Source organism: Melanerpes formicivorus, unplaced genomic scaffold (genome assembly GCF_026170545.1).
Source record: "Melanerpes formicivorus ecotype bairdi unplaced genomic scaffold, bMelFor1.0.p_v2 SCAF_69, whole genome shotgun sequence".
In the NCBI taxonomy this organism is placed as follows: domain Eukaryota; kingdom Metazoa; phylum Chordata; class Aves; order Piciformes; family Picidae; genus Melanerpes; species Melanerpes formicivorus.
Window position 1 is genome coordinate 1,085,054 of NW_027142421.1, and position 26,994 is coordinate 1,112,047.

General features: G+C 44.8%; 1 protein-coding gene across 1 annotated transcript in view; it reads right to left on the minus strand.

Annotated features, from left to right (window-relative positions):
- Positions 1–3,413: 3,413 nt before the first annotated feature.
- Positions 3,414–26,994, minus strand: part of LY86 (lymphocyte antigen 86) — a 35,914-nt gene continuing 12,333 nt past the window's right edge. Inside the window, exons 2-5 of the mRNA XM_068162942.1 lie at positions 22,469–22,555; positions 20,762–20,890; positions 7,840–7,892; positions 3,414–4,082 (exon numbers count right to left, since the gene is read on the minus strand). Coding sequence (XP_068019043.1) covers positions 3,987–4,082; positions 7,840–7,892; positions 20,762–20,890; positions 22,469–22,555 — 365 coding nt within the window. The 3' untranslated portion in view covers positions 3,414–3,986. The remainder of the gene's footprint in view (positions 4,083–7,839; positions 7,893–20,761; positions 20,891–22,468; positions 22,556–26,994) is intronic.

The following is a 26,994-nucleotide window of genomic DNA, read 5'->3' on the forward strand; positions in this document are numbered from 1 at the left end:
GCCTCATCAGAAGGATCTTTCTATGCAAACATCTTACATTTCACTTTAAACTGCTTTTGTTCTGTTCTTTATTTGTGTCTTTCATGCCTCCTTTTATCACTGCCCCCTCTCTCCCCCACCCCTTTTATATTTTTGTTTTGGGACCTGGAAGGCATTCATTTTCTAGGCTGGTGGGTCACATGTGCCACATTAGTCTGCTCTGCTCCATCCTATTGCTGCACATAAATGAGGGTCTCCTCAGTTTAGAGCCATGTAACTAGGCTGCGTGGGTGAGAGCTAATTTTGTAGGTGGACCTTCATGCTGATCTAGGGATGTGCTGATGTAAAGGAGTGGTGGGAGGTCTGTTCATTTCTGTCAGTCTTGGACTTTGCCTGCTGAGATCTGTGACTAGGTTGTGCATGACTTGGTAGAAGCTATCTAGTAGCTACTTGATCTTAGCTTTAACCACTTGAATATATTTGCTGGAGCTCCTGGGGACCAGACTCCCATCCCATCTGTCTTGCTGAAGCATTTTTCATTCCTGGGAAGGCTAGTTCAGAATAACCCACTAAAGAGACTGGGGTTTATAATCTAGGCAGATTCTTCATCATAGTCAATTGCATGAGAGCTGGAGGTAAAGACAGCTTCATGCTTTACATTCCCAGTGCTCTCTGGGACAAGAACTTGGGTTTTGTTGGATTATAACACCTTTTAGATGTCCTGTTCCTCTTGCTCCCCTTTCTCATGCTGCAGAACACTATCAAAAGAATAAAATGAAGCCATTCTGGAATTATTTTAAAGCTACGGTGGAGAGTGTGGAAGATGTAGGAGAAACAATGGGTCTTTGTGGAAAGAGCAAACAACATAATAGAGACCTTTCCAATGCAGGAAATCTTGCCAGAAAGAGATGACAGCCCAGAATGTGGCTGTGGAGTTTGCTTGTGCCTCACCCTTCTGACTTCAAATTGAGATGTCTGGGAATTTGTGGATCCTTGTTTTGGCCAAACCTAGCTGCTGCTGCCTTGCTCAGGTTGCGTATCCCTGGAGGATATTGCTGTGGCCCCTGTGCAGCTGAGTTATATTCAGGGCCTGGATATTCCTGCAGTGCCCTTTTTGAGGCTATTTCAGGAACACACCTGCAGTTGCTGCCAAATGTATTTGAATTTTGGTGTGATGGTGTGAATCCACCACAGACCCGCTGGGACAGCAAGGGATGCATTAGCTCTGCTTGGATAGCGAAGATTAGCCTTGGTTTTGTTACCTGACCATGGACAATGGTGTCCAACTGGACACAGGAACTCAAGAAATGGAGGCATTTCTTAGGCTGAAAGGACATAATTTGAATCTTTAGCAATTAAATTACCACTTTTTAAGTATTTGAGACCTCCTGTAGTAGCTTCTGCTACAGATGATCTAGGGAAGCCCCTTCACCATGTGGAGGACAAGACTGGCTTTTGTGCCGTGGTGGGCCTGGGGGCCCTTCCAGGTATGGACCAAGGTATAAGGAGCCTGGTGAATTTGGTTAAAAAAATCTTTACTGTCATGGGATTGATTTCAAGAAGGGCTTGAACTAGCACTGGGTTTGTTTTCCATCTGTTGGGTCTTCCATCAGATAACAGACCAAGAAGCTTGGTGGCAGGAATTTGGGTATTAGTCCCTCTTTTTTTGTGTGATTGTGGTGGGATGGAGCTGAGCAAGTGGACTGCTGTGCTCTGAATGTGGTCTGTTTGCTTCTCTTCAATGTATAGCTATTCTGGTATCTTATGGGAGTCATAGAAGGAGGTGAAACTAAAGAATTACTGACTAGAGAGAAAAATGACCTTGTGTCTGTATTGCAATACTCTTATTAGTTATGAAGACCTAAACCACAGCAGTGGGGGTGACTTGGATGAACTGTTTCCAAAACAGCATGAATACTTCTGGAGAGTGGTGACCAAGCTGTGATGAACCCCTCTGACCTGCTTTCCTTTTTTGTTGGTGTTTTGGTGTGGGATTTCCTCTCCGCACCCCCCCCCCCCCCAGCCCAGTTGTTTTCCCCAAACAAGGTGAAATAGAAACGGTGAAGCTGCAGTGTGTTAAACATGCTCTGTCCCATTTTCTGGCACTTGCTGGTTCATGTTCCATGGTGGTAAACCTCTAAGGTGAGCAAGACCACAAAGGCTTGCTCACCTTTGGGGTGGCAAGCAAGAATGTTTGCTGCACAGGAAACCCTCAGGTGGCTCAGTTGGTAGCGCATCAGACCCTTAATGGGAAGGTCGTGTGTTCAAGCCTGCAGTGGGCAGTAGTGTCCTATCTACTCTAGTCATGAGGTCTGTGGTGATAGGTTGGACTCGATGATCTTTGAGGTCTCTTCCAACCTTAGGAATACTGAAATGGTGAGGGGTGTACACTGAAAGGAACAGGAGAAATCATGCCATCAGCAAAAGTGAGGGACAAAAAGCGAGCTATCAGAAAGTCATACCTTTCTGTTAGCTGTTGGCTGCTCTGTGGCATTGGTCATCTGTGCAGCAGGATATTTTTGCTTCTCAGGAATTTATTTGAGCTGCAGTATGTGGGTGTGTAGGGTGTAGGTCAAGTGTCAGAGCTTCCGTGTAGCCAGCTGTGAGCCACAGCTGCCCTAACTGTACACACTGAACCTCACCAAGATATGAAACCCACTACTTGTTTCCATCCTTTGTAAGCCTGTGTTCAACTCCAGCACCCTCCCTATCAAGGTGTGGCAATCCTGCCCATACCTTTTCAAACTGGAGATCTTACTCCTGGTCCTTTTCCTACCCTTCAAGACTCCCAAACAAGTCTCCACACGTTCCAACCCCAGATCCTGATCCCATGTGCTGCCTTATGCTCATTTAACCACCCATCAGCTATGCCAGCTGCTAAGACTTCTGGAATGAGAAGGTTTGGCAATGTGTTACACTGGGGAGTAGACTGAGGTTGGTCTTTTCCCTCTAGCAACCAGCACCAGAACAAGAGGACACAGTCTCAAGCTGCACCAGGGGAAGTTTAGGCTTGAGGTGAGGAGAAAGTTCTTCACTGAGAGAGTCGTTTGCCATTGGAATGCGCTGCCCAGGGAGGTGGTGGAGTCACTGTCGCTGGAGGTGTTCAAGAGGGGATTGGATGTGGCACTTGGTGCCATGGTCTAGTCATGAGGTCTGTAGTGACAGGTTGGACTTGATGATCTTTGGGGTCTCTTCCAACCTGGGTGATACTACTACTACTACTATAATTTGTGTTTACTGCTCCTGGTGCTTCATGCTCAAAGCTAGAATGTGTATCAATGTGAATAATATTTCATATTTTTTAAACAATATGCTCATTTAACTTGCTTCCCTCCCCTCTTTTCCCTCTCCACTCCACCCACCCCCACCGCCCAGCTCACCCCACTTTAAGCTTTGGATAGATCCTGGAATCATGAGGAGAAGAGAGGAAAAAATTGCTCCTTCAGTATGAATTTATTATGAAGCATGATGAGGGCATAGCTTAGGTGCAGAATGATCCATGGATCACTTAAACCGAAAAAATCCAGGTAGATTCCAGAAGACTCAAATGATCATGGGTAAAAAGGGCATGGTCTTTCTCTTTGGTCTTTGCTTTGTAGTTCTAAGAAATTCTGTGCTAGTGGAGGCTCCAGGGAAGACTGAAAATGTTGAGTGCTGCAGCTGAATAATCTGTGATACACAGGAAAGTTGTCTTTAGTCTGTGTTAGAAATGGATACCTCCATAACTTGCTGCAGAAAAATATTTAGGCTCTCGCCTCTTCTGCCTGATGTTATTTTCATCACAAGATGAGAATGTTGCTATCAGATCCTTTCTACTTGCAGCTGTATACATTAGAAGCAAAAAGTGGGCCACAGCATGCATCTAGAGCTAAAATTACCACTAGAGGCTCTAGTGGCTTCTTGGAAATAGTGAGTAGTGGGGATTATTTCCTTCAGAATCGTTGCAGCACATAAGCAGCTCACTTGGCTGGAAGAGCTTTGGTAGCCTTCCTGAAATTGGGTTGTTGCTAATAATAATCTAGGTAATTCTTCACGGTGAAATCGGCACAAGCGACGGTGGCGTGCTGTTCATTAGTCAGCACCGCTGAAACGGTGTAATCTCCCTGGGTGAGACAAACAAAGCAGGAGATTAGTCCATCAGTAGTATCTAACCGCTGCTGTTTGCATGAAGGAGCCTTCCTAGAAACTGAAAAACAATTCTCCCATCAAATTCTTCCAAAACCCTTCCTGTCCAAATGTTTCAGAACTGGTGAAGGACTTGCCCATCTTCTCTGCCAAAATTCTCCCATCAGGGATATCTGACAACACAATGCTGACAGCACAAGTTCAAAATTAAAACAGTGCAAGGGGAACAAAATGTTTTGACGCATAAAAATAGCTTTCAAAGCTGTGGAACTTCTCCTATTTCTTGTGAGCAAGCACAACATGGCCTGTGCTGTTTAATAACTCGAAGGGGAAGAGGTGCTTAGCTGTCTGGCACTTCTCTTCCTCGGATCTTCTCTTCCCTGGATCTTGTTGTTCAGTGTGTGCACTGTTATCGATACTGATTTTTTTAAGAGAGCACCTTGGGGGATGTGTGTATGACTCAATCTGTGATGAATTCACAGAATCAGAGAATGTTAGGGGTTGGAAGTGCCTTAAAAAGATCACCTAGTCCAACACCCCTGCCAGAGCAGAAGACCTGTACCAGATTACACAGGAATGCATCCAGGTGGGTTTTGAATATCTTCAGAGAAGGAGACTCCACCACCCACCCTGGGCTGCTTGTTCTGGTGCTTTGTCACCCTCACAGTGAAAAAAAAATTTCCTTATGTTTGCATGGAACTTGCTATGCCTCAAATTCCACCCATTGCCCCTTGAACTGTCATTGGGCATCACTGAGGCTGTTTCAAACTAATAAAACAAGGCATAGTTTAATTTTAAATGGTGTAGCTGAAGCTAGCAATAATTCAGATTTTGGGGGGAACTTATAATTTTGGTGTAAAAATTCTCAAACTTAAAGACCTGCTTTCTCTAGACAGTTGGAGAAGGAAAGGCACTGAGCAAGGCAAGTGACAAGGCTCAGTTCACAGGCTCACATAATGGTAAAGGTTGGAAAGGACCTCTGGAGATCATCTGGTTCAACCCAAACATTTGAAGGAAGAGATGAACTAGATTTCATTCACTCTAACTTGCTGGCATTTGAGGATTTCTGTGCTCTGAAGTGGGGAGGGGTGTAGAGTTGGGACAGGAGATTTTGGCAGCACTGGCCTCCTGGCTTTGACCCACAGAGGGCTCTTGGCCCACTTAGAGCTCTTCTGGTTATGGAGTAGACAGGAGCACAGCTAGGATGAGTCAGATTCTTGGCATTTGCTTTCTACCGTGGGATTTCTAAAGCAATAACTGGCCTCTGTCCTCACAGAGAGGTTCAAGTGAAGTGTAACATCCAAATTTAGTGAGGCCCAGCGGCAATACACTCCTGAGAATACAATCTTGTTGCAATTGCTGCACAGGCTGCGCTAATGTCCTCTGGGCTGCTCAGATGAGGCTGCTCTTTGTAATGAGCAGGGGATGATTGCTGCATGGGATAACTCCTTATTGCCAGCGTGGAAGGATGGTGTTATTTGCCAGACTGATTAATTAACAAAAAAAGGCTTCCTATTCCCTTCCTCACAAGCATGTCAATTCTCCAAAATCTTAGTTTCATTCATGGAAGGCAGTTTATAATAACTCATTTCCATTCCTCATTAGTGATCAGGTTTGTTTTTTCCCTCTAGAATAATACTTTTTATTCTCCTGAGTAAAAATTGTTGCTAAAAGAGGATTGTGAGCAGTCTTACAATTTATGGCCGCAGTTTCAGCTAATTTGCCTAGAACTGGCACTTTGCTGCCTCGTGCAGACATTTCTATGACTTCTTGGTGTAAAGAGCTATTCTTCAGATTGTCTGGAGCCTCTACCATGAAAGTGTCTTCAGTGTGTTAGCAAAGCTATTCTTGGAGCAGAATGCTGACTGATGAGAGCTTGCTCTATGTGGTATCTCTAGGGAAGAAGGATAGGAAGGGTGGGATAACCTGCATGAGGGACCAGTCTTCCTGTGTGAAAACCTTGGAAAGTGAAGGTTGTGGTTGCTGCTGTCCCCAAAGGAAGATGGATGTGTATAAGATGGTAATTATTATGAAGGCTTGATTGTCCCAGAAGCCATCTGTCCTTGTTATCACCTCTGTAGATCTTGGCAAGTCCACTTCTCTGGGACCTGTCTCCTTGCTATGTATTCCTGTTCTAGTTCTGTTTTCTTTTCTTCCTGCACAAGGACCAATACAGTACTAAGCAGGCCCTAGGTAACTGTGAGGCTCTAACACAGGTTTTGTGTCTACTGATGAAGAACGGAGAGGTCATATTTCTGTGTCAGTATATGTAAGGATTGTTTTGCTGACCACCTGAACTTTACTTTTGCAGTCAGGACCGTCATCCTTTCTTCACCCTGTTCTCAGCTAGGTGCCTTGATGATCCAAAACTTACATTCTGCCACTGAAGTAGTAGTAGTGATAGGACTAGGGGGAATGGAATGAAGCTGGAGGTGGGGAGATTCAGGCTGGATGTGAGGAGGAGGTTCTTCACCATGAGAGTGGTGAAACCCTGGAATGGTTTGTCCAGGGAGGTGGTTGGGGCCCTGTCCCTGGAGGTGTTTAAGCCCAGGCTGGCTGAGGCTCTGTCCAGCCTGATCTAGTGTGGGGTGTCCCTGCCCATGGCAGAGGGGTTGGAACTAGATGATCCTTGTGGTCCCTTCCAACCCTGACTGATACTATGATACTACTATAATACTGAAGCTAGTCTCTTCGTGTATGTGGCTACAGGGGTTTTTGTCATTTATTCTCAAATATAGCTTCATGTTGTGCCCTGTTAAGGGACACAGCAGTGCCTTCAGCATGTCAGACCTATCTTGCTTTGCAGTGTGATTTGGTTGACCTTCTGGAAGGAGATTTACCTGAATGTGGAGAAGGCTGCTTGTGAAGAGCATCTGTAATGGATGACAGGGAAATTCAGAGCAGTGCTTAGGGTACTGCCTGGTTTCTCACCTTTCCAAAACATTATTTTAAGTCTCCATAAGTGATAGAATGAGAGGGAATGCTTTTGTGCTGGAAGAGGGCAGATTTAGACTGGATATTAAGAAGAAATTCTTTATGGTGAGGGTGGTGAGACACTGGAACAGGCTGCTCAGGGAAGCTGTGGATGTCCTCTCCTTGAAGGCATTTAAGGCCACGTTCGAAGAAGCCTTGAGCAACCTGGTCTAGCAGAAGGTGTCCCTGCCTATGGCAAGGGATTTGAAACTAAACAAACTTTTAGGTCCTTTCCAGGCCCAACCTGTTCTTGGACTAGTAATTCATACTTTCACTTGCAGCCTAGAAGACCTCATGCAGGTAAGACCACATATGTACAGTTGAATACATAGAGTTGCAATAGTCATCTAAGTTGTCTTTGTAGCCAGTGAAGATGAATGAGCTTCTCCAGACTGTTCAACCCAACAGGGACTGAGCTGAATTGCAGCTCTGCTCTCTTAGGAATCCCTTGTTGCTGCTGCTTCTGCTGTTATTTTAAGAGTAATAGAGGAAGAGCTTACTAAAGAACACACAGGTGCACAATGTAGTGTTGGTAGAGGGCATCTGCCATCCTGAGGAAAGATGACCATCTCTGCATATGGTGGCTCTCTAAGGCTATAAGCAAAGCCACTTAATTTCATATTGGAAGGATTGGTCATGTAAACACTATCAGATCCAGCATGTTAGCAAGGGGAGCTTGGAATATTCTGCTGTGATTGCTGGTAGTGCTCTGATCATACCTCATCCGGAAAGGCCTTCATAGCACAGCTGTCACCAACTTACCTGAGGGATTTCTTTGATTCCCAGCGTGATTGGTCCTTCATAGTAAAAGTGTTCTGAAAAGCAAAAATGGGGACGGGCAGTTAGATGTGCAGCACATGAAGGAAACAAGCAACCTGATCTTATTGAAGATGTCTCACTGCAGAGGAGCTGGACTAGATGACCTCTAAAGATCCCTTCCAATCCAAACCAGTCTGTGAGTCTGTGACTGTAGGTCTATTTATTTATTTATTTTTCTGCACTTCAAAGTGTTCCAGTGACAAGTATTAGGGAACTGCAAACTGCTTTATGTTCAGTCTTGCAACAGCTTTCCTGGGAGAAACATCAGGGTGGCTTCTACCTTCTGGGTAAAGCAGGGCAGTCCTTGGGCTCAAGCTGAACCTGCATGTGGTCCCTGTTTGAGTGGAGAAGAGCATGGCTTTGCACATCTGGGTGACTGTTCCTGTATCAGTAGGCACACTGCAAATGGGGAAATGAAAGGGGGAGGAGGATTGGCAAACACCACCCCTTGACCATGATCTATTAAACACATGCAGCTGCAAGGCTTGAACTCTGCTGGTTTTGTAGCTTTAAGAACAACCAATCTGAGCTGAGTTTTCCTTTGGTGTGGATTTGTAATTGCTGAACATGACCTTAAAGTAATAAGTGATCTCATTCCTGCATTCACCCAGAAGTTGTTGGTGACTGGAAGAGACCCCAAGAGTTTCACCTTTCAATCACCATCTCCCTAATCATGAGGTCTGCTTGCTTTTTGCTGTTGAAGAAAGGACAACTGTGGCATTAATAGACAGAATTAGCAAGCTGTTCTGCAGTCCCTCCTACATTTTCCATAGCTTGCTGGGCTAAATTGTTCAGACTTCACTGAAAAGAAAATGTTTGGATGTTTCAGTGTTTAAGAACTTCTTAGACAACTTGCCCTCCAAGTGGTGGAAAAGTCTAAGAACTGCTTAAGTATTCTCTTTTGTAGGTGTCATGAAACAGTCTTTGACAGTGCCAGAAGTGTTTGATCATACTTATGAGTGTGTGCTGTCATCTTGATGCTTGTCACTTCTAGGGAGTTGTTTTAGTCCAGTCTCACTGTGCTGGTTTAAAGTGTTTCTTGTGAAAGGTTGGGCAGAATGCATGTAACACATTTATGTCATAGAGCAGTGTCATAGAGCTGTTGGTGTTGGAAGAGAACTTTGAGACCAAGTCCACCCACTGGCCTAGAACTCGCAGTCTCACCACTACTGATAGGCTACTGCTGCTGAACCATGTCCCTCAGCATCATATTCATGTATCTTTTAAGTACCTTCAGGGATGGTGACTCCACCATTGCCCTGAGTAGCTTGTTCCAATGCCTGACAACTGTTTCTGAAGAAATTTTTCCTAATAACCAACCTGAATCTCACTTGTCACAACTTGAGCCTATTTTTTCTTGTCCTGTCACTTGTTGCATGTGAGAAGAGACTGTTTCCACCTCATTTCAACTCCCTTTGAGGTAGTTGTAGAGAGCAATGAGGTCTCACTTCAGCCTCCTCTTCTGAAGATTAAACAACCCCACTTCTCTTGGCTGTCCCTCATAAGACTTGCATTCAAGGCCCTTCACCAGCTTAGATTCTCTTCCTTATACATGCTCCAGCACCTCAGTGTCCATCTTGTAGTAAGGGGCAGAAAACCAAACCCAATTTCTGGACAGTGGTGAGTACAGGGGGACAATCACATCTCTGGACCTGCTAGCCACATTATTTCTGATACAAGCCAGGATGCTGTTGGCCTTCTTGGTGCACCTGGGCCCACTGATGGTACATATTCAGCCACCCATCAGTCGACACCCCCAAGTCCTCGGCACTTGACCTTACTGAATGTCATACTGTTGGGCTCAGTTTGTCTATCCAGCCCATCCATATCTCTCTGTACAACCTTTGTGCCCTCCAGCAGGTTGACATGCCCACCCGACCTGGTGTTGTCTGCAAGCTTACTGAGGGTACACTCAATGCCCTCATCCAAACCATTGAGAAAGACATTAAACAGAGCTGGCTGCAGCACTGAGCCCTGGGAAATACCACTGGTAACTGGCCATAAACTGGATTTAACTCTAGTCACTGCTACTCTCTGGGCCTGGCCATTTTAACCTGACTTAAAGCGTGTTTGTCCAAGCCATGAGCAGTCAGTTTCTTTAGGAGGTTGCTGTGGGAAACTGTCAAAGGCCGTATTAAAGTTGAGGTAGATAACATCAATAGCCTTTGTGTCATCCACCACGTGGGTCACCTTGTCATAGAAGGACATCAGATTGTTCAAACAAGACTTGCTCTTCATAAACCCATGTTGGCTAGGACCAATTATCTCATTCTTCCATGTGTGATGCATAATTGCATAATGCCACTCATGATGATCAGCTCCATGACTTTCCCTGGCACTGAAGTCAGACTGACCACCCTGCAGTTTCCCAGAAAATAGCTGGGAATTACTTCAAGAGGGTAATAAAAACTCCTTTCCTTGCTACCAGCCAGTCAGCAGGTAGTTCACCCCACCATGGGTCTTGCACATTGCCCTGATGCTCATCCAGTCTTTGTGGGATTAAAATTTCTTCTCAAAGCATCATGGGGAGATCAGGCCCACAGAACTTAGTCACATAGAACCATAGAATCAGTTAGACTGCAAAACTACCCTTGAAGTCATTGAATCCAACCATGAACCCAAGACTAATCCACTGCTAAACCATGTCCCTCAGGACCATGTCTACATGTCTCTTAAATAGTGCCAAGGATGTTCCATTCCACATTGTAGTAGGTATCTGACTTCAAAAAGAATCCACAGAAGGTCTTCCCCACACATGCTATGAAATCTTTGTGCCTTCTAACATATGAAAGGATCATGACTATAATATAAACTAGGAAAAGAAGAATCTTGAGACAGTACCAATTATCTACACTTTTGCATTAATGAGGAGTTAGAATCATAGAATCAGTTCAGTCAGGGTTGGAAGGTACCACAAGGATCATCTAGTTCCAACCCCCCTGCTGTGGGCAGGGACACCTCACAGTTGGTTAAATGTAGTGTCTTGATCATCCTTGGGAAGGTGCAGAACTTCGTAGTGCTGCCCTGAAAAACCTAATATCAATCAGAGAGTAGAATAAGTAAGCTTTGGCTTGTTGCTGTCAAACTGATCAATTGTGTTAGAGTGGTCATACTGTACTTATTCCTTTCTGCATCCCTGGCTGCTTCATCTGGCTACCAAGAAGTCATTTCTTTTCAAAGAGCAGTCACCATTGCTGCTTGCTTCTGTGCATGAAACAAGAGCCCCTGACTGAGTCTGACACATCTCCACTGCAGAGAGTGGTGACTCAAAAGTTTTAAAAATACAGCACAGCCCACTTCTTAGTTCACAACTTTGGTAGAGTCGAAATGAGAGTCAAAGGCACTGCAGGCTGCATGACTTAAAGGATGAATCACTCCCCTCGGAGCTGTGCGTGCGGTGATATGAGCTGCCTCCTCAGAGCGGTCTGGACCCTGCGATGGTGTGGGACAGTTTCGGTGTCCTTTACTTCAGCAGACAGCCTTCTCTCTCCTTCAGTCAACTCAGCCAACCAAATCTTGGATGGAAGCAGTGGAGGGTGGAGAGGAAACTGGGCTGTGAACAATCACCTTTCCCCAAAAGTCCTCATCTGCAGGGACATGGAAACTCCTTTTGGATCACATGGCTTGTCAGAGTTGTATTTAGGCTGTTGGAAAGCCATCCAGACTCTAAACATGCAGTTGCAACATTCAGGCTCTGCAAAGCCTATATTTTAAAATGAAGTAGGAGTCAACAGGCCATAAATTTGCTTCTGAAATGATGGCAATGCTAATCTCTCCTTCAGTGCTATTTTTTCCCCTCCTCTTTGCTGTCACAAAGAAGTGGTTACATCAAAGCTAGATGAAAGTAGTTGTGTGGCTCTCTGAGAAGTTTTCTGTGATTGCTTTGATATGTGGTAGCCATAGCTTTGCTCAGTAGTCAATGGAATCACCCTCATTGGCTTTACTATATTTTAGGGAGCCTCCAACTGTGGAGTTAAACGCTATCTGTCCAGATTACAGTCCCGGTTTGCTGCTTTGTGCTTCAGCATTGCCCTTTATTTAGCTCTTTCTAACCAGGGGTCTTGCAGCAGGTCACAGTTATTTATGGACGATTAAGGAATTGGAGAAGAGAAGGTGAGGGAATTCAGACTGTTCAGCCTGGAGTACTGAAAGATTAGGGGAGAGAACATCAGTGTGAGCAAATAGCTGAAAGAAGGGTGTAAAAAGGGTAAAGCCAGGCTCTTTCCAGTGGTGCCCAGTGATGAGATGAGGCAGAGAGCACCAACACAGAAGGTTTCTCCTGAACATCAGGAAAGACTGAGTGCTGACTGAGGTTACTTAGGGGTTGAGGAGTCTCTATCCATGGATGTGTTCAAAAAAACCTGCCTGGAAATGGCCACGGGCAACCAGATGGATATTAGGAAGAAATTCTTCACAGAGAGAGTGATTGCCCATTGGAATGTGCTGCCCAGGGAGGTGGTGGAGTCACCATCATTGGAAGTGTTTAAGGGGAAACTTGATGGGGTGTTTGGTTGCATGGTTTAGTTGATTAGGTGGTGTTGGATGATGGGTTGGACGCAATGATCTTGAAGGTCTCTTCCAACCTGGGCTGGGCTATGCTTTCTTTTCTATTCTATTCTATTCTTTCTATTCTATTCTATTCTATTCTATTCTATTCTATTCTATTCTATTCTATTCTATTCTATTCTATTCTATTCTATTCTATTCTATTCTATTCTATTCTTTTCCTGCTGGAATAAGTCACAGAATCATAGAATTGTCAGGACTGGAAGGATCATTTATTTCCAACCCTCCTGCCATGGGCAGGAATACCTCCCACTAGATTAGGTTGCTCAGAGCCCCATCCAGCCTGACCTTAAAAACTTTACAACCTCAACCATTCTGTGGTTCTGTAATAACTACTCCTTTAGAAAACTCTTCTGATGTTCTCTTCTTCAACACTGGTGGTGGTGGGGAAAGATGATACAGTTTTGAAAGCATATCCTGATAGGAAATCAAGGGCAGCTTACGTTTTCAGCTAGTTAAGACCTACCTGCCAATAAAGAATGTGGATCCCTAGATCTGCTGAACTTTATTACTCATGTTCACTTTGGATCGTGGCAACATCTTCAGTGCCTGTGCTGGAGGGTTTTCAAAGCTCATTCAATGTTTCTTTCACATGAGGATTTCTGGTATAACTCCAGAAGTATAAACATCTGAGGCTCTAAGGACTGACTTATAGCATCCTTCATATACTTTTTTTTTCTCCCCTCCCATGTATTCATACAGTTTTACATTTCTCCATTGAAAAAGGAGGGACACATCTGCTGCAGTAAGTGTAACTGTCAAAAACAATGAGCCTCACTCATTGAGAGAATTCTGTGGGGTTTTTTTTTAGAGCAAGCCCAGATGTAGTTGCAAAAAAAAAAAAAAAAAAAAAAAAAGCCCAAAATAAAATACAGGAATGTTTGGAACAGGATAAAACAGGAGGGTATTTTTCCAGTTAAAAATAGTTCAGCTGGTGAGTTATGGCATATCTCAAACATGCTATCACTAGTGATGTGTTTCATAGTTTCATAGTTTCATTCAGGGTTGGAAGGGACCACAAGGATCATCTAGTTCCAACCCCCCTGCCATGGGCAGGGACACCCCACACTAGATCAGGCTGGACAGAACCTCATCCAGCCTGCTCTTAAACACCCCCAGGGACGGGGCCTCGACCACCTCCCTGGACAACCCATTCCAGGGTTTCACCACTCTCATGGTGAAGAACCTCCTCCTCACATCCAGCCTGAATCAGTTCACATTCTATTTTCAGCCCTTTCTCTTAAAGACTTAAGGTGATTTCTAGAGAACATCCTAGGAAACATTCCTGATGTACCACTGATTGAGTGTGATGATGCTGTATTTGCCGTAGCAGCTTTTCACTGCTGTTTCTACCAAAAGTAACTTCGTCTTTTTCCCTGCCAGTGAGCAAGCCTCCAGCAGCTCCTAGTCTGAAGCAGAGTTTTCAAATGTCTTCCTGAGGATTACTTCAAGGTACTAGTTACCATTTATCGTGAGGAGGCCTCTCATCCCTGACAAAACACCTATCATGAAATTCTCACTCCTCTTTCTCAAATCTTCCTTGCAGTGAAAATCTTTATACATTCTCACACTCTTGTGCTATATAAAGGCCCTGTACATCTGCACCCACCTCTTCCCTTTTTTTTTTCTTTTTATGCTTCAAATCTTTTTAGAACTTAAATGCTCATGTTGGAGTTCTTTTAGGACATGATCTTGCACCCATGCAACTGACACAACTTCTGTGAGTTTTAGGGATGATCTCAGTGACTACCAGCTGTAGATGTATAGTTGAGTGAGAAAATGTATATAAATACAGAGCTAGGTTGAGAAACATCCACTCTCTTCACTGGGAAGGAAGAAGTGAGATGAAGGGGCTAAGAAAGACAGAAGACCTAGCTTTGTGGTGTAGCTGTTTTCTCAGAAGCATGTACCTAAGCTCAGTGTGATCCTCAGCTCTGTAATTCATAAAATAGTTTGGGTTGGAAGAGACCTTAAAGATAATGTAGCTCAAATGGCCCTGCCACAGGCAGGGATGCCATCCACTACACCAGGGCACTCAAGAGCTCATCCAGCTTGGCCCTGAACACCTCCAGGGAGGGGGCATCCATGACTTCCCTGGCCAACCTGTTCCAGTGTCTCACCACCCTCACTGTAAAGAATTTCTTCCTAATATCTAGTCTAAATCTGCCCTTTTCAAGCTTCAATCTGTTCCTTCTTGTTCTATCACAGAAGGCCGTCCTAAAAAGTCCCTTCTTGGCTTTTCTGTAAGTCCATTTCAGGTACTGGAAGGCTGCAATAAGGTCCCTCCAGAGCCTTCCTTTCTCCAGGCTGAACAGCCTCAAATCTCATCTTGGCAGCTTCATCCTTCTGATCATCTTTGTGGCCCTCCTCTGGGCCTACTCTAAAGGAGCAGTACATGGAGTACTGAATGCAGTACTGAATGCAGTACTCCATGTGGGATCTCAGGAGAGCAGAGGCAGAAAATCACCTCCCTTGTCCTGCTGGTCACACTTCTCTTGGTGCAACCTCAGATACAGTTGGCTTGGACCCACCTCTCAAGCCTGTCCAAGTTCCTCTAGATGGCATCCCTTCCCTCCAGTGTGGCAACTGGACCACACAGCTTGGTGTCATCTCTATGCTTGCTGAGAGTGCTCTCAATTCAATTGTCCATATCACTGACAAAGATGTTAAACAGCACTGGTCCCAGTACCAACCCCTGAGGGAGGCTGCTTATCACTGGTCTCCATTTTGACATCAAGTTGTTGACTACAACTCTTTGAGAGCAGCCATCCAGCCAATTCCTTACCCAGTGAGTGGTCTACCCTTTAAGTCCATACTTTTCCAGTTTGGTGACCAGGTTGTCATGCAGGACAGGGTCAAATGCTTTGCACAATTCCTGGTAGATGACATCAGTTGCTCTTCCCTTATCCCCTGATTCTGTGTTCTGTCACAGAAAAACCCCAAGCTCATCAGGCATCATTTGCCCTTGGTGAAGCCATGTTGGTGACCACCAGTCACCCCTTCTTCATTTTCCAAGTGCCTTAACAAGGCCTTCAGGAGGATCTTCTCCATGATCTTGCCAGGCACAGAGGTGAAACTGACTGGCCTATAGTTTCTGGGGTCTTCCCTTTTTCCCCTTTTTGAAGATGGGCCTTATGTTTCCTCTTGTCCTGTCAGCAGGGACTTCACCAGATTGACAAGGTCTTTCAAATATGATGGATAGCGGCTTGGGAACTTCATCTGCTGGTTCCCTCAGGACCTGAGGGTGGATCTCATCAGGCCCTATGGACTTGTGCAACTTCAAGTTCTTTAGATTGTTTGACATTATAGTTGGAAGCTCTTCCTTTCCCCACTCCCCACCTGTGTTTCCTGGATCTTGGGTGGTACTGCTAGAACTGGTGAACACTGAGGCCAAAGTAGTCGCTGAGCGCATCAGCTTTCTCCATATCCTTCATGACCAGGTCTCCATTTTCTTTTTGCAGAGTTCATGTTCTGTTCTCTACTTTTATTCTCAAATACAGTTTTAGAGATTTGCTCACTGTAACACTTACTGAAAGAAGCAATAATGTAAAGAATGGAATGTCCAAAGGGATGACCTATACACTCAGCAGGTTTGCTGATGATACAAAACTGGTAGGAGTGGCTTACACACCATCAGGCTGTGCTGCCATTCAGCAAGACCTGGACAGTGTGGAGAGTTGAGTGGAGGGGCATCTCATAGTTCAACAAGGGCAAGTGTAGAGCCCTGCACTTGGGGAAAAATAAACCCCTGCACCTGTACAGCTTAGGGTTTAACATGCTGGAAAGGAGCTCTGCCAAGAAGGACCTGGGAGCACTGGTGGACAAATAGTTCACCATGAGTCAGCAATATACCTTCATCTCCACAAAGGCTAGTGACCTCCTGGCCATGGAGGTTCTCCCCTCTACTCTGCTTTAGTCAGGCCACGTCTGGAATATTGTGTCCAGTTCTGGGACCCTCAGTTCAAGAGAGACAGGGAACTACCAGAGAAAATCCAACAGAGGCTACAAAGATGATGAGGAGGCCACAACATCTTCTGAGAAAAGACTGAGAGACCTAGTGCACAAACTGAAACCCAGGAGGTTCCATCTGAACAGGAAGAGAAACTTCTTTACTTTGAAGGGGCCAGAGCACTGGAGCAAGCTGCCCAGAGAGGTTGTGGAACCTCCTCTTGAGAGATTTCAAACCTGCCTGTACATTGTGGTCCTGGCAAGCCTGCGGTAGGTGACCCTGCTTCAGCAGGGTGGTTGGATGGGAGGTCTCTTCCAAACCCCATCACATTGGGATTCTGAGAAACCAAGATGGGGTTTCTCTCTGGTTTGGAGTTGTGCTCAAGGAATGGTGAATGAGCTCTGTCTGTGCCTTTACTTGTGCATCCTAAGGGAAGACTTGTGAATCTGAAAAGGATGCAACTATCTTTTTGTTAAGAAGCTTTGTTTTAAGCAAGTTTTGGTTGGCAAGTTGCTAGATATTATTCTGGTAGGTCTTTTTTTATCCTGGTTTTAGTGATTGCATTGGGAAATTTGTTACATCTTCTGCAACTGTTTTCTTTGGAGGAAATGACCAGAACTTTTGACTAAAAAAGAGGAAGAGCTGAGTTCATGTTGTGCCACAAAGTATTTAGCGCTTGTGTTATCATTGTTCTTAAATTTACAATGGCCCATTTCCTTGCAACCTTTGAGCTAACAACTTCACAACAGGCTTATAGCTCCAAGAAAAAGATCTTGAAATTCTATTTAGGAGTCCTGGTGAGCAGTGCCAGATGTGACCTCGCAAAGTAATGTAAGCAAAGGCTTAACATGAATAGTAAATACTGCATGGTTATGATGAACATGAAACCTCCAGCTATACTGAGTGTCCTAAAATATTTCCAATCACAGCAAACCCAGAGCATTATAGGAGAGCAAAGAAAAATAATAAAAACCCTGAACACCCAAGATTTTGCCACATCCTGTTCTTGTAAGTCTCTTTTCCTTGTAACTTCTGCTCAACTTATCCACATCAGTGAGTAGATCAACAAAGCCTGTAGCAGAACTGCACTCTGTCTCATTCTGGGAGAGGGAGAAGCAGGCAAATTATGGTTTCTTTGTGGAAGGGAAGAAAATTCTGTGTAGAACTATATTTAAACTCAGGTTGGGTCTTGCCAGATGATGGAGATTTGCCTGTACCACATGGAAAAAAGGGACTCTGCATGAAAAGCTTCCAATGAAAGTGTTATCTCCTCCTCTGGACCTTTGCTAGGCTTCATACTTGGCCATTCACAGTGTTGTCATTTCTGCATAGATCTTAGGTTGGATTTAGAGCTCTGCTATTACAGTAAATTGCTGGAAGGTAGAGAGGCTCTGCAGAGGGACCTCGACAGACTTGATAGGTGGGCAGAATCCAACGGCATGAGATTTAACACATCCAAGTACCTAGGGGTGCTGGTTGATGGTAGGCTGAATATGAGCCTGCAGTGTGCCCAGGTGGCCAGGAGGGCCAATGACATCCTGGCCTGTATCAAGAACAGTGTGGCCAGCAGGAGCAGGGAGGTCATTCTGCCCCTGTACACTGTGCTGGTTAGGCCACACCTAACTGTGTCCAGTTCTGGGCCCCTCAGTTTAGGAAGGAAGTTGACTTGCTGGAATGTGTCCAGAGAAGGGCAATAAAGTTGGTGAGAGGTTTGGAGCACAAGCCCTATGTGGAGAGACTGAGGGAGCTGGAGCTGCTTAGCCTGGAGAAGAGGAGACTCAGGGGGGACCTTATTGCTCTCTACAGCTACCTTAAGAAAGGCTGTAGACAGGCAGAGGTTGGTCTCTTCTCCCAGGCAGCCAGTACCAGAACAAAAGGACACAATCTCAGGCTGTGCCAGAGGAGGTTTAAGCTGGAGGTTAGGAGGAAGTTCTACACAGAGAGAGTGATTGCCCATTGGAATGGGCTGCCCGGGGAGGTGGTGGAGTCACCATCACTGGAGGGGTTCAGGAGGAGCCTTGACAGGGTGCTTGGTGCCATGGGTTAGTTGTTTAGGTGGTGTTGGATGATAGGTTGGACGCGATGATCTTGAAGGTCTCTTCCAACCTGGTCTGGTCTATCCTATCCTATCCTATCCTATCCTATCCTATCCTATCCTATCCTATCCTATCCTATCCTATCCTATCCTATCCTATCCTATCCTATCCTATCCTATCCTATCCTATCCTATCCTATGGCTGTGCTGAATCACCTCAAACTGGTTTTCAGCTCAATTCAGTGTTCCAAACCATGAGTTTAGAATTATGTCAAATAATTAAGAAATACCACACTTCCAGTTTGAACCTTAAGATGGGCAAGTTCATTTATTTCCCACCATGGCTTAATTACTAAGTAAAAAACAGCTACTGAGCTAGCAGGTGGTGTATGAAAGTGCACGGCAGAGGTCCTTGCACGAAGTCAGGGGTGTTTCTAAATGAAGATGTATAGTGCTGTTTAAACAACCAGCTCTGGTTTTATATCATAATGTACTTCAATTAGAAGAAGCAATCACCTGTCAGTTTAGGATTAAGGAACTTTGCAGCCCCAGGAGATTTAGGCTTTGTGGCTTAATGTGTAAATAGCAGTTTGTGCTCAGTGCAGGACTGCCTTTACTTTTCCTTAATGTGTTCTCTGAAGGATGTTATTTAGCACTTCATCAGAATAAGGGTTTTTCAGTGGCTCTGGGGAATGGGTGTGGGTGTGGTGTGTTCCTCCTGGCAATTCAACACACAGTTGAAGAAGCCTAGGAATTTTGTGTGTGTGTGTCTTTATGGTGTACAGAATTTATATAATTGGTTGCTCATGTCGCATATTTCTAGTTTTCTTTGTGGTGTCTCTGTGCTGTGTGAAATGTCTCAGCAATTTTCCAAGGGCTATCTTAGCACCAGTGCTGTGCATGGCCTCTAAACTCGTGGCCCCTGCACATGAATTATTTCAGTGTTATCAGGATGGAGGTGCAAGTGGATCGAAGGAAAGCAGAACTTCTAAAACTACCTGCTGCTCTGACAGCTCTGAAATGTCCCTGCAGCTCTACCTGCTTATTTTAAAATCTGCCTAAAGAAAGGATCATGATGCAAGAGGGATTTCAAAATAACTGTGTAAGACATGTGGATATTGCAGTCCAGAGACATGACCATAGCTCTTCTGGACATTTTGTGGCCAGCTCAGAAGTCCACAGCACAGGTGAGACACAGCAGACCTCCTGCTGCAGGTTCAGAGGAGGCCATAACAATGATCCAAGGGCTGAACCCTCCCTCTACTGTGAAGACAATATGAGAAAGTTGAGACTGTTCAGCCTGGAAAAGATATGGCTCCAGGGAGACATTCTTGTGGCCTTCAGTACTTAAAGGGGCCAAGCAGAAAGATGGAGACAAGACAAGGGGTGACGACTTTAAATTAAAAGAGGGTGATTTAGATTAGATTTAGGTAGATTCCTTATCCTTGTAAACATTCCAGGTCAGGTTGTTTGGGGTTCTGAGCAACCTGATCTAGTTGAAGATGTCCCTGCTGACTGCAGGGGGTTGGATCAGGTGACCTTGAAAGGTCCGTTCCAATCCTAACCATTTTACACAATGGCTAACTTTGTACTAACTGGCCTGGGTCATGGCAGAAGGGACTTGGAGATGACCAGGCTCACCTGGGACCAAAGTGGAACATGTTTCTGCAGGCAGGTAATGGCACCATAAACCAAATAGTGCAAGGCAACTGGTGCAGACAGTTTGACTGGCATGAACTGAGATCATGGGACTGCCACAATAGGCATGTGTTGAGCAGAAATAAGATGCAAGCCATAGATGATCTCAAATAGTATTTTGGATTAAACATTCTTGTTCAAGCAGAATTCCCCCTAAAGTGAGCTAAGAACTGCTGTTAAGGACAGGAAGTGTTACTTGCTTAATAGTGAAGAATGTTTGTTGCTCAGCCATTTCTTTTACAGAACTGGCCTTTATTTTTATCATACTTCTCACTTGTATGCCAACCACGTGGCTATAAATAGGACTCATGAACCTCTTTGCTGCTCGACGAGGCCACATTACCACAGTTAATTCTTTTGGTGGACTTGAAATCCTTTATATGTGCAGTAGTCTGTGATTAAAAGAGAAGCAAGCAAACAGGTTGGGGGGCAGGGGAGGGGGGACGGCAGACTCTGAAACGAAAATGTCACTGTCCTACTGTGCATCAGTCACCCCTTAACATGCTGTTAAAGTAAATGGGACATTGTGAGGTATTGGTGCGTTCAGCAGCATAGCAGGGGCATCCTGCTTGCAGCACTCAGTAGCCATCAGATGCTTAGAATGCTACCGAAATTACCTCCTTTCTTCATTCCACAGAAACCAAGCTCAGAATGACCAGGCTCACAGATTGAGTCCGAGTAAGTTAAGACAGTCTTCCCATTTATGATCAGGTTAACCTTGACGTGGAGTTCCTTGATGCTGTGTCCTAGACATAAACAGAAGGATTGCTCAGTGGAAGTACAAGGATAAATGGTAACCACTCTTCAAAAATTCTGTTTTTCCCCTGCCCTTTAAGCCACTAGATGTTTTCTCTGAGAACCCTGGTATGTAGAAATTCATGCTTCAGGAACATGTTTCTAAGTCCCTGAAGGTATATTACAGGTGATAGAATAGCATATGTCTTCATTATTAAATAAACTACGATCATTCACTGACTCTGAGGCCAATTGGTGTAGTAAATCTTTTATCCACATCTGAACCTTCTTTCCTCCTGTCCCTAGCAGAGGGACCATATCCAGTGGGCTCCCAGAAGCAGCCTATTGCCTGTAACTGCTGTCTGGGAGAATGTTAAAACTGCGCCAGGGACCAGTATTCCATCTGAACATGAGGAAAAACTTTCCTGTGAGAATTCTAGAGCACTGAAGCAGAGTGTTCAGAGAGGTTGTGGAGCCTCCTTCTCTGGAGAGTGTCCAAACCCACCTGGACATTATTATCCTGGGCATCCTGCTCTGGATGACCTTGTTTAGTAGGTGGATTGGACTAGATGATCTCCAGAGGTCTTTCCAACTCCCACCATTCTAGAATTCTGTAATAGCAGCTTGGTAGGACCAGGAGATTGCCCGCTTGTGCCTGGCTTGCTAGCATATATACAACCAGGGATGTGCTGTAATCTGTGTTGAAAAAGTATTTGTAACACCTGTAATGTGATTTTGCAGGCTTCTCTAACTGTGCAGCCACTTAAAACAGATGGTACCCCAGGAAAAGGATCAACATGTCTCACAAGAGACAGACCTCTCAAATGCAAGAAGGCTTTCCCAGGTGCTAAAAGACACACAAACTTATTTTGAGCACCAGGAGTGTACAGCAGCATTTTCAGGTTTACACTCTGTTAGCAGAGATTCTAGGTGAGCTCAGGGCCAACAGGGTTGCAAGAAGCTGTTTTTCCCTTGTACAAGAATCACAGTGAAAAGCTGTGGTTAACATTAACTTGTACATCCAGCTGAAGTGGAGTTTTACTTTTGATTTTTTTATTGCTAATCAGGCAAGGGCTGAAGGATATAATTTTGGCCAACACAAGTGGTAAACTGTTGGCACAACTTGCCTCAGGATAGCGATTCCCCAGCATGCTTCTCTGCATGGTCAGGAGGGAGAGAGCTGTGGTCTCATCTTGCCCTTCAGTCTCCTACATACAAAGGCCAGCCTTGACTGCTCACGCTGCACACGAGTGTGGATGCTGTAGATGTCTCGTTCAACAAGACCCTGCCCAGAAGATGTAGATGTAAAGAAAGCTCTAAAGCAGCCCCTACCTTGGCTATCCATGTGTACAAATGAAGGGTGGGAAAGTAACAGGGCCTGAGGGCTGATATGACCTGCTTAGGGGCACACACGTGCTCTAAAGCCGTACTGGTGACTGACATTTCTTGTAGTCCTGCACAGGGTTTGAAATGTCTCAGAAATGAAAGCCATTCATATCTGAAAGGAGGCTGTCACCATTGCTTACTTAGAGTCAGCCCTTATGCTTGAATTACCTGGTTATAGCATAAGAAAACAGCAATTCACTTACTTAGCGCCATGGAAGCTCTGATGTTAAAGGTGTGGGTTGTGATATCAGAACAGCGGTCAATAGTGAAAGCAAAGTCTTGCTTGGGATCTGTTCAGAGACAGAAAACAGTGAGTAATGAGTAGTACTTTTAATGTGATACTGTCTGTATAGAAGAAAACAATAAAAAAACAATACTTAAAAGGGCCTACAAGAAAGCTGGGCATAGATTTTTATCAGGGCCTCTTGTGACAGGACAAGGGGTGATGGTTTTCAACTAAAAGAGGGAGATTCATACTGAACAGAAGGAAGAAAGTTTTTACACTGAGCCTGGTGAAACATTGGCCCAGGTTGCCCAGAGAGGTGGTAGGGGTCTTATCCCTGGAAACATTCCAGGTCAGGTTTTCTGGGGCTCAGAGAAACCTGCTGCAGTTGAAGATGTTCCTGCTGACTGCAGCAGGGCTGGGCTAGATGACCTTGAAAGGTCCCTTCAACCCTAATCATCCTGTGATTATATACCATGGATAGCTTTGTACTACCTGGCCTGCATCATAGCAGAAGGGACCTTGTGGTGCCCAGGCTCACCTGGGGCCAAAGTTGGATGGTTTACACAGAGCTGGTGGTGACAAAACATAGACTTGAGAATGTAATTATCTTTTTAAGTTATTGCTGTTTGAGGTAGTCTTATCACTGAATTAAAAACAATGTGTTGGGAGGATTTTCCTTTGTTGAGGTGAAATTTGTCATGACTGTCCCCTGTGAGGCTGAGCTGGCATCTCCATGCTCTGATTTTGTAGCAGTGCTGCGCAGATGAAGCACCTTGTGTGGAGCAAGCCTATGTGACCAAACCTTAATTAGAGGGAAGCATGAAATGAAAATTCTGGGAGGAGCTGGGGGCTCTAAGCCAGGCTCTGCAAGCACATAGATCATCAGTAGTCCAAAAAGAGCTCCCAAGTCTAGGTTTTGGCAAAATAAAATAACTATTTCAAGAAGTGAAGTAAAAGGCACTGGTATTTACCACAGCTCTGTGTCTCTGTGCTGGAGTTTTGTTCTCCCTACCACTATGCAGTTGCATGATCTTCTTGGGACAAAATTGCCCAAGTTGTTTATTGGCTCAACCATAACAAGAGTCAGAGGGCTGTCTTTCCTCCATTTCCCTATTCCTGTCAGTTTTCACTTTGTTATTGCAGCTTAGAAGCTGTTGCAATCAGGCAGGAGGGCAGTTTCCTGCTCCATCTGGAAAGTGTGTCAAACTTCTCTTTTCTCCAAGACCGTTAGTCCTGCTTCCTCTCTGGACTCTACCATCTCTCAAGGCTTGGTTTCCGTTTTCCTCTGGAGTCCTGCAAGAGCCCCTCTCATTTCTGTTTTGTGCGTGATGTGATGATAACTTTCAGGAAGCAGCTGCTCAGATTCAGAACAGCTTGGGCATTCATGCCTCCAAACAGCATTGGTTGTCAAATGACTAAAATAGTTGTCCCTGTAATTTCCAGAGGGAGCTCTGGTCAAAAACAGCACTGTATCATCTACGGTGCTCTCCTCTTTTCAAAGAAACTAGGATGTCAACAAATTAAATCACGAGGTTAGGGTTATAGGCAGAATTTTTAGTTCAGAATTTCTCACCAATATCTGTTTGGATGGAAAAGGGACATTTATGAATATTAGGTTAATGGTTGAACTTGATAACCTGAAAGGTCTCTTCCAGTCAAAATGGTTCTGTAAAACCAAGCGTCTCAGGAAAGTATGGGCTTCTTTCCATGAATCTGATCTCAGGCTTGGCTTAAGTTGAATGTTTGGGGGTTTCTTTTCCCTATGATTTGAGCTCTTTTGCCAGATGACATCTTTTATGGTGCACTATAGCTGTGGGTGTCTTCTACTGCACCACTAATGATGTAGCACTGGACTCTGGTGTATCTAGAGAAGTGTTGTCAGGTTCCTGGAGAGGAAGAAATTATGACAGTGCTCACTTGAGGAGTTCTAGTCAAATTTGTGAATTGGAGTGCTTGGGTATTGTGACATTACTCTGTTGCTGAGAAATGTAAACTTTTACACTGGCAAAAGAACCCTCAATTAATTTTCTGCCTGTCTCCCTGTGGAAGTTCAGGCTCTGACTGAAATTCATCATTGTGGTGTACATGGGAGCCTCATACTGAAATCAATTGGAAAGATGGCTGTGTTGCTAAAGCTATAGTTCCAGGCAGCTTGGGTTCCAAAATGTGTAGACAGAATGGTTGCTGCTAAATGGAAGCAGTCCAATTCAAGAGGGACAGGAAACTACTGGAGACAGAGTCCAAAGGAGTGTATGAGGATGATTAGGGGAGTGGAGCATCTCCTATGATGAGAGGCTGAGAGACCTAGGTTTAAAATCTCCTGATTTTATGAACACTGGTCATGAGGATGGGGCTGGCCTCTTTTCAGTGGTGCCCAGTGACAGGACAAGGGGAACAGGCCCAAATCAGAACACAGGAGCTTTCACTTGAACTTGAGGAAAAGCTTCTTTACTTTGAGGGTGCCAGATCCCCAGGCTGCCCAGAGAGGTTGTGGAGTCTCATTCTCTAGAGACTTCCAAAACCCACACAGACACTTTGTCTAGGTGTATCTAGTTGTACCTGCATTAGCAGGGGGAGTTAAACTAGGTGATCTTCAGAGGTGTCTTACAAACCTTACCACTCTGTGATTCTATGAAACTAAATAGTGGTTTTAACCCCTTGACATGTGAAGATGTCTGTACATTCAGCTGTACACTGGAAACTGAGCATGCCATAGCGTGGCAAAAGCAACCCCAGGCAATTGTCATTTTTGTGTTTCATCTCAGCTGCACAACTGTGAGTCACTCTGTGTCTCTTTCAATACTTATTCTTCCTTATTTGTTTAAATCTGAAGCGAGCTGGTTAGACTGGGGAAAAAAACCCACTGAAGTTATGTCTTTCACATGTGCAGAGCAGTAACATTTACCGTTACATCTCTCAAATACGTGGGGCTGCCCTTCAGCCTTCCCCATCTCTGCAGCGTTTCGTAGCACACAGTACTGCATGTTCCCAGACTTCCCTCCACCCACTCCCTTCAATCTGCTCTATCTTCCATAATTAAAACTAGAAACTCTTCAACTGGTTGCAGAGTTTTGCTGTTCCAGTTCAGCTTTGATATATCACCAACACTTGAAACATCACTGGAGATTGTGCAAACACGTTGAGGTTTAGCAGTGCAACTCTGCTTACTTGGGGGGGAAAGTGATGGATTTTTTTCCTCTTTTTAATTTTCTTTTTTTTTGGGGGGGTGTCTGAGTATCTAGTGAGAAGGGCTTGAGCTGCACCATGTTTGCAGCAAACATGGGGGCTGGATTTTTGTTTCAAGTTTCTCTCTAGACAGTTTTAAATCTTAGGCAACTGTTCTGAGATGAGTCTTGGGCTTTTGTGAGCAACTGATAACCATAAGATCTCTTGTACCTGCTGTTTCATCTTGATGTTGTGGCTAATACTGAGCTGCCAACTCATTGGATGCACAGCTCTTGCTGAAAACTGGTTTCTGTAGTAACATTATGATCTGAGAGGTGAATGTGGGACATACCTGGCATCTTGCTGTTCATCTCTCCTTACATGGCATAGTGCTATCTGGTCCCAGGCCTCCCGCCTCCCATTTCTCTCCTACTCAGGTACCCACATGCAGATTTATTGCTATGTTGGCATGGTTGGCAATTTCCTTTGAATATGACCTGTAGTAGCAGCATAGTGTAGGATTTCAGCCTGGCTTATTGTGAGCTGATAGAATAGAATAGAATAGAATAAACCAGGTTGGAAGAGACCTTCAAGATCATCGCGTCCAACCTATCATCCAACACCACCGAATCAACTAACCCATGTAACCAAGCACCCTGTCAAGTCTCCTCCTGAACACCTCCAGTGATGGCGATTCCACCACCTCCCCGGGCAGTCGATTCCAGTGGGCAATCACTCTCTCTGTGTAAAACTTCCTCCTGACATCCAGCCTGAACTTCCCCTGGTGCAGCCTGAGACTGTGTCCTCTTGTTCTGGTGCTGGCTGCCTGGGAGAAGAGACCAACCTCTGCCTGTTTACAACCCCCCTTCAGGTAGTTGTAGAGAGCAATAAGGTCACCCCTGAGTCTCCTCTTCTCCAGGCTGAGCAGCCCCAGCTCCCTCAGTCTCTCCTCATAAGGCTTGTGTTCCAAACCCCTCACTAACTTCGTTGCCCTTCTCTGGACTCGTTCCAGCAAGTCAACATCCTTCCTAAACTGAGGGGCCCAGAACTGGACACAGTACTACTCATGGTGATAGATTTGGGTTTGTAGAAGACTTAGCACATATTTGTAGTGGAAACTCAGGTGTGTTTCTCACCTTTTCTTCCTAGAGTTTCTTTTCCTGCACTTGTTCTTGGCAGAAAGTAAATTAGGTAATCATAGGTAAATCAGCTCAAAATACTTACAATGCTGTATCTTCGTGACTGTCCTGGCGCAGCCTTTGTACTTTTGATGGAGATGATTACCCCAGCAATGGGGATGACAGATGGGAGCACACTTTCATGCCTCAGTTATTGCAG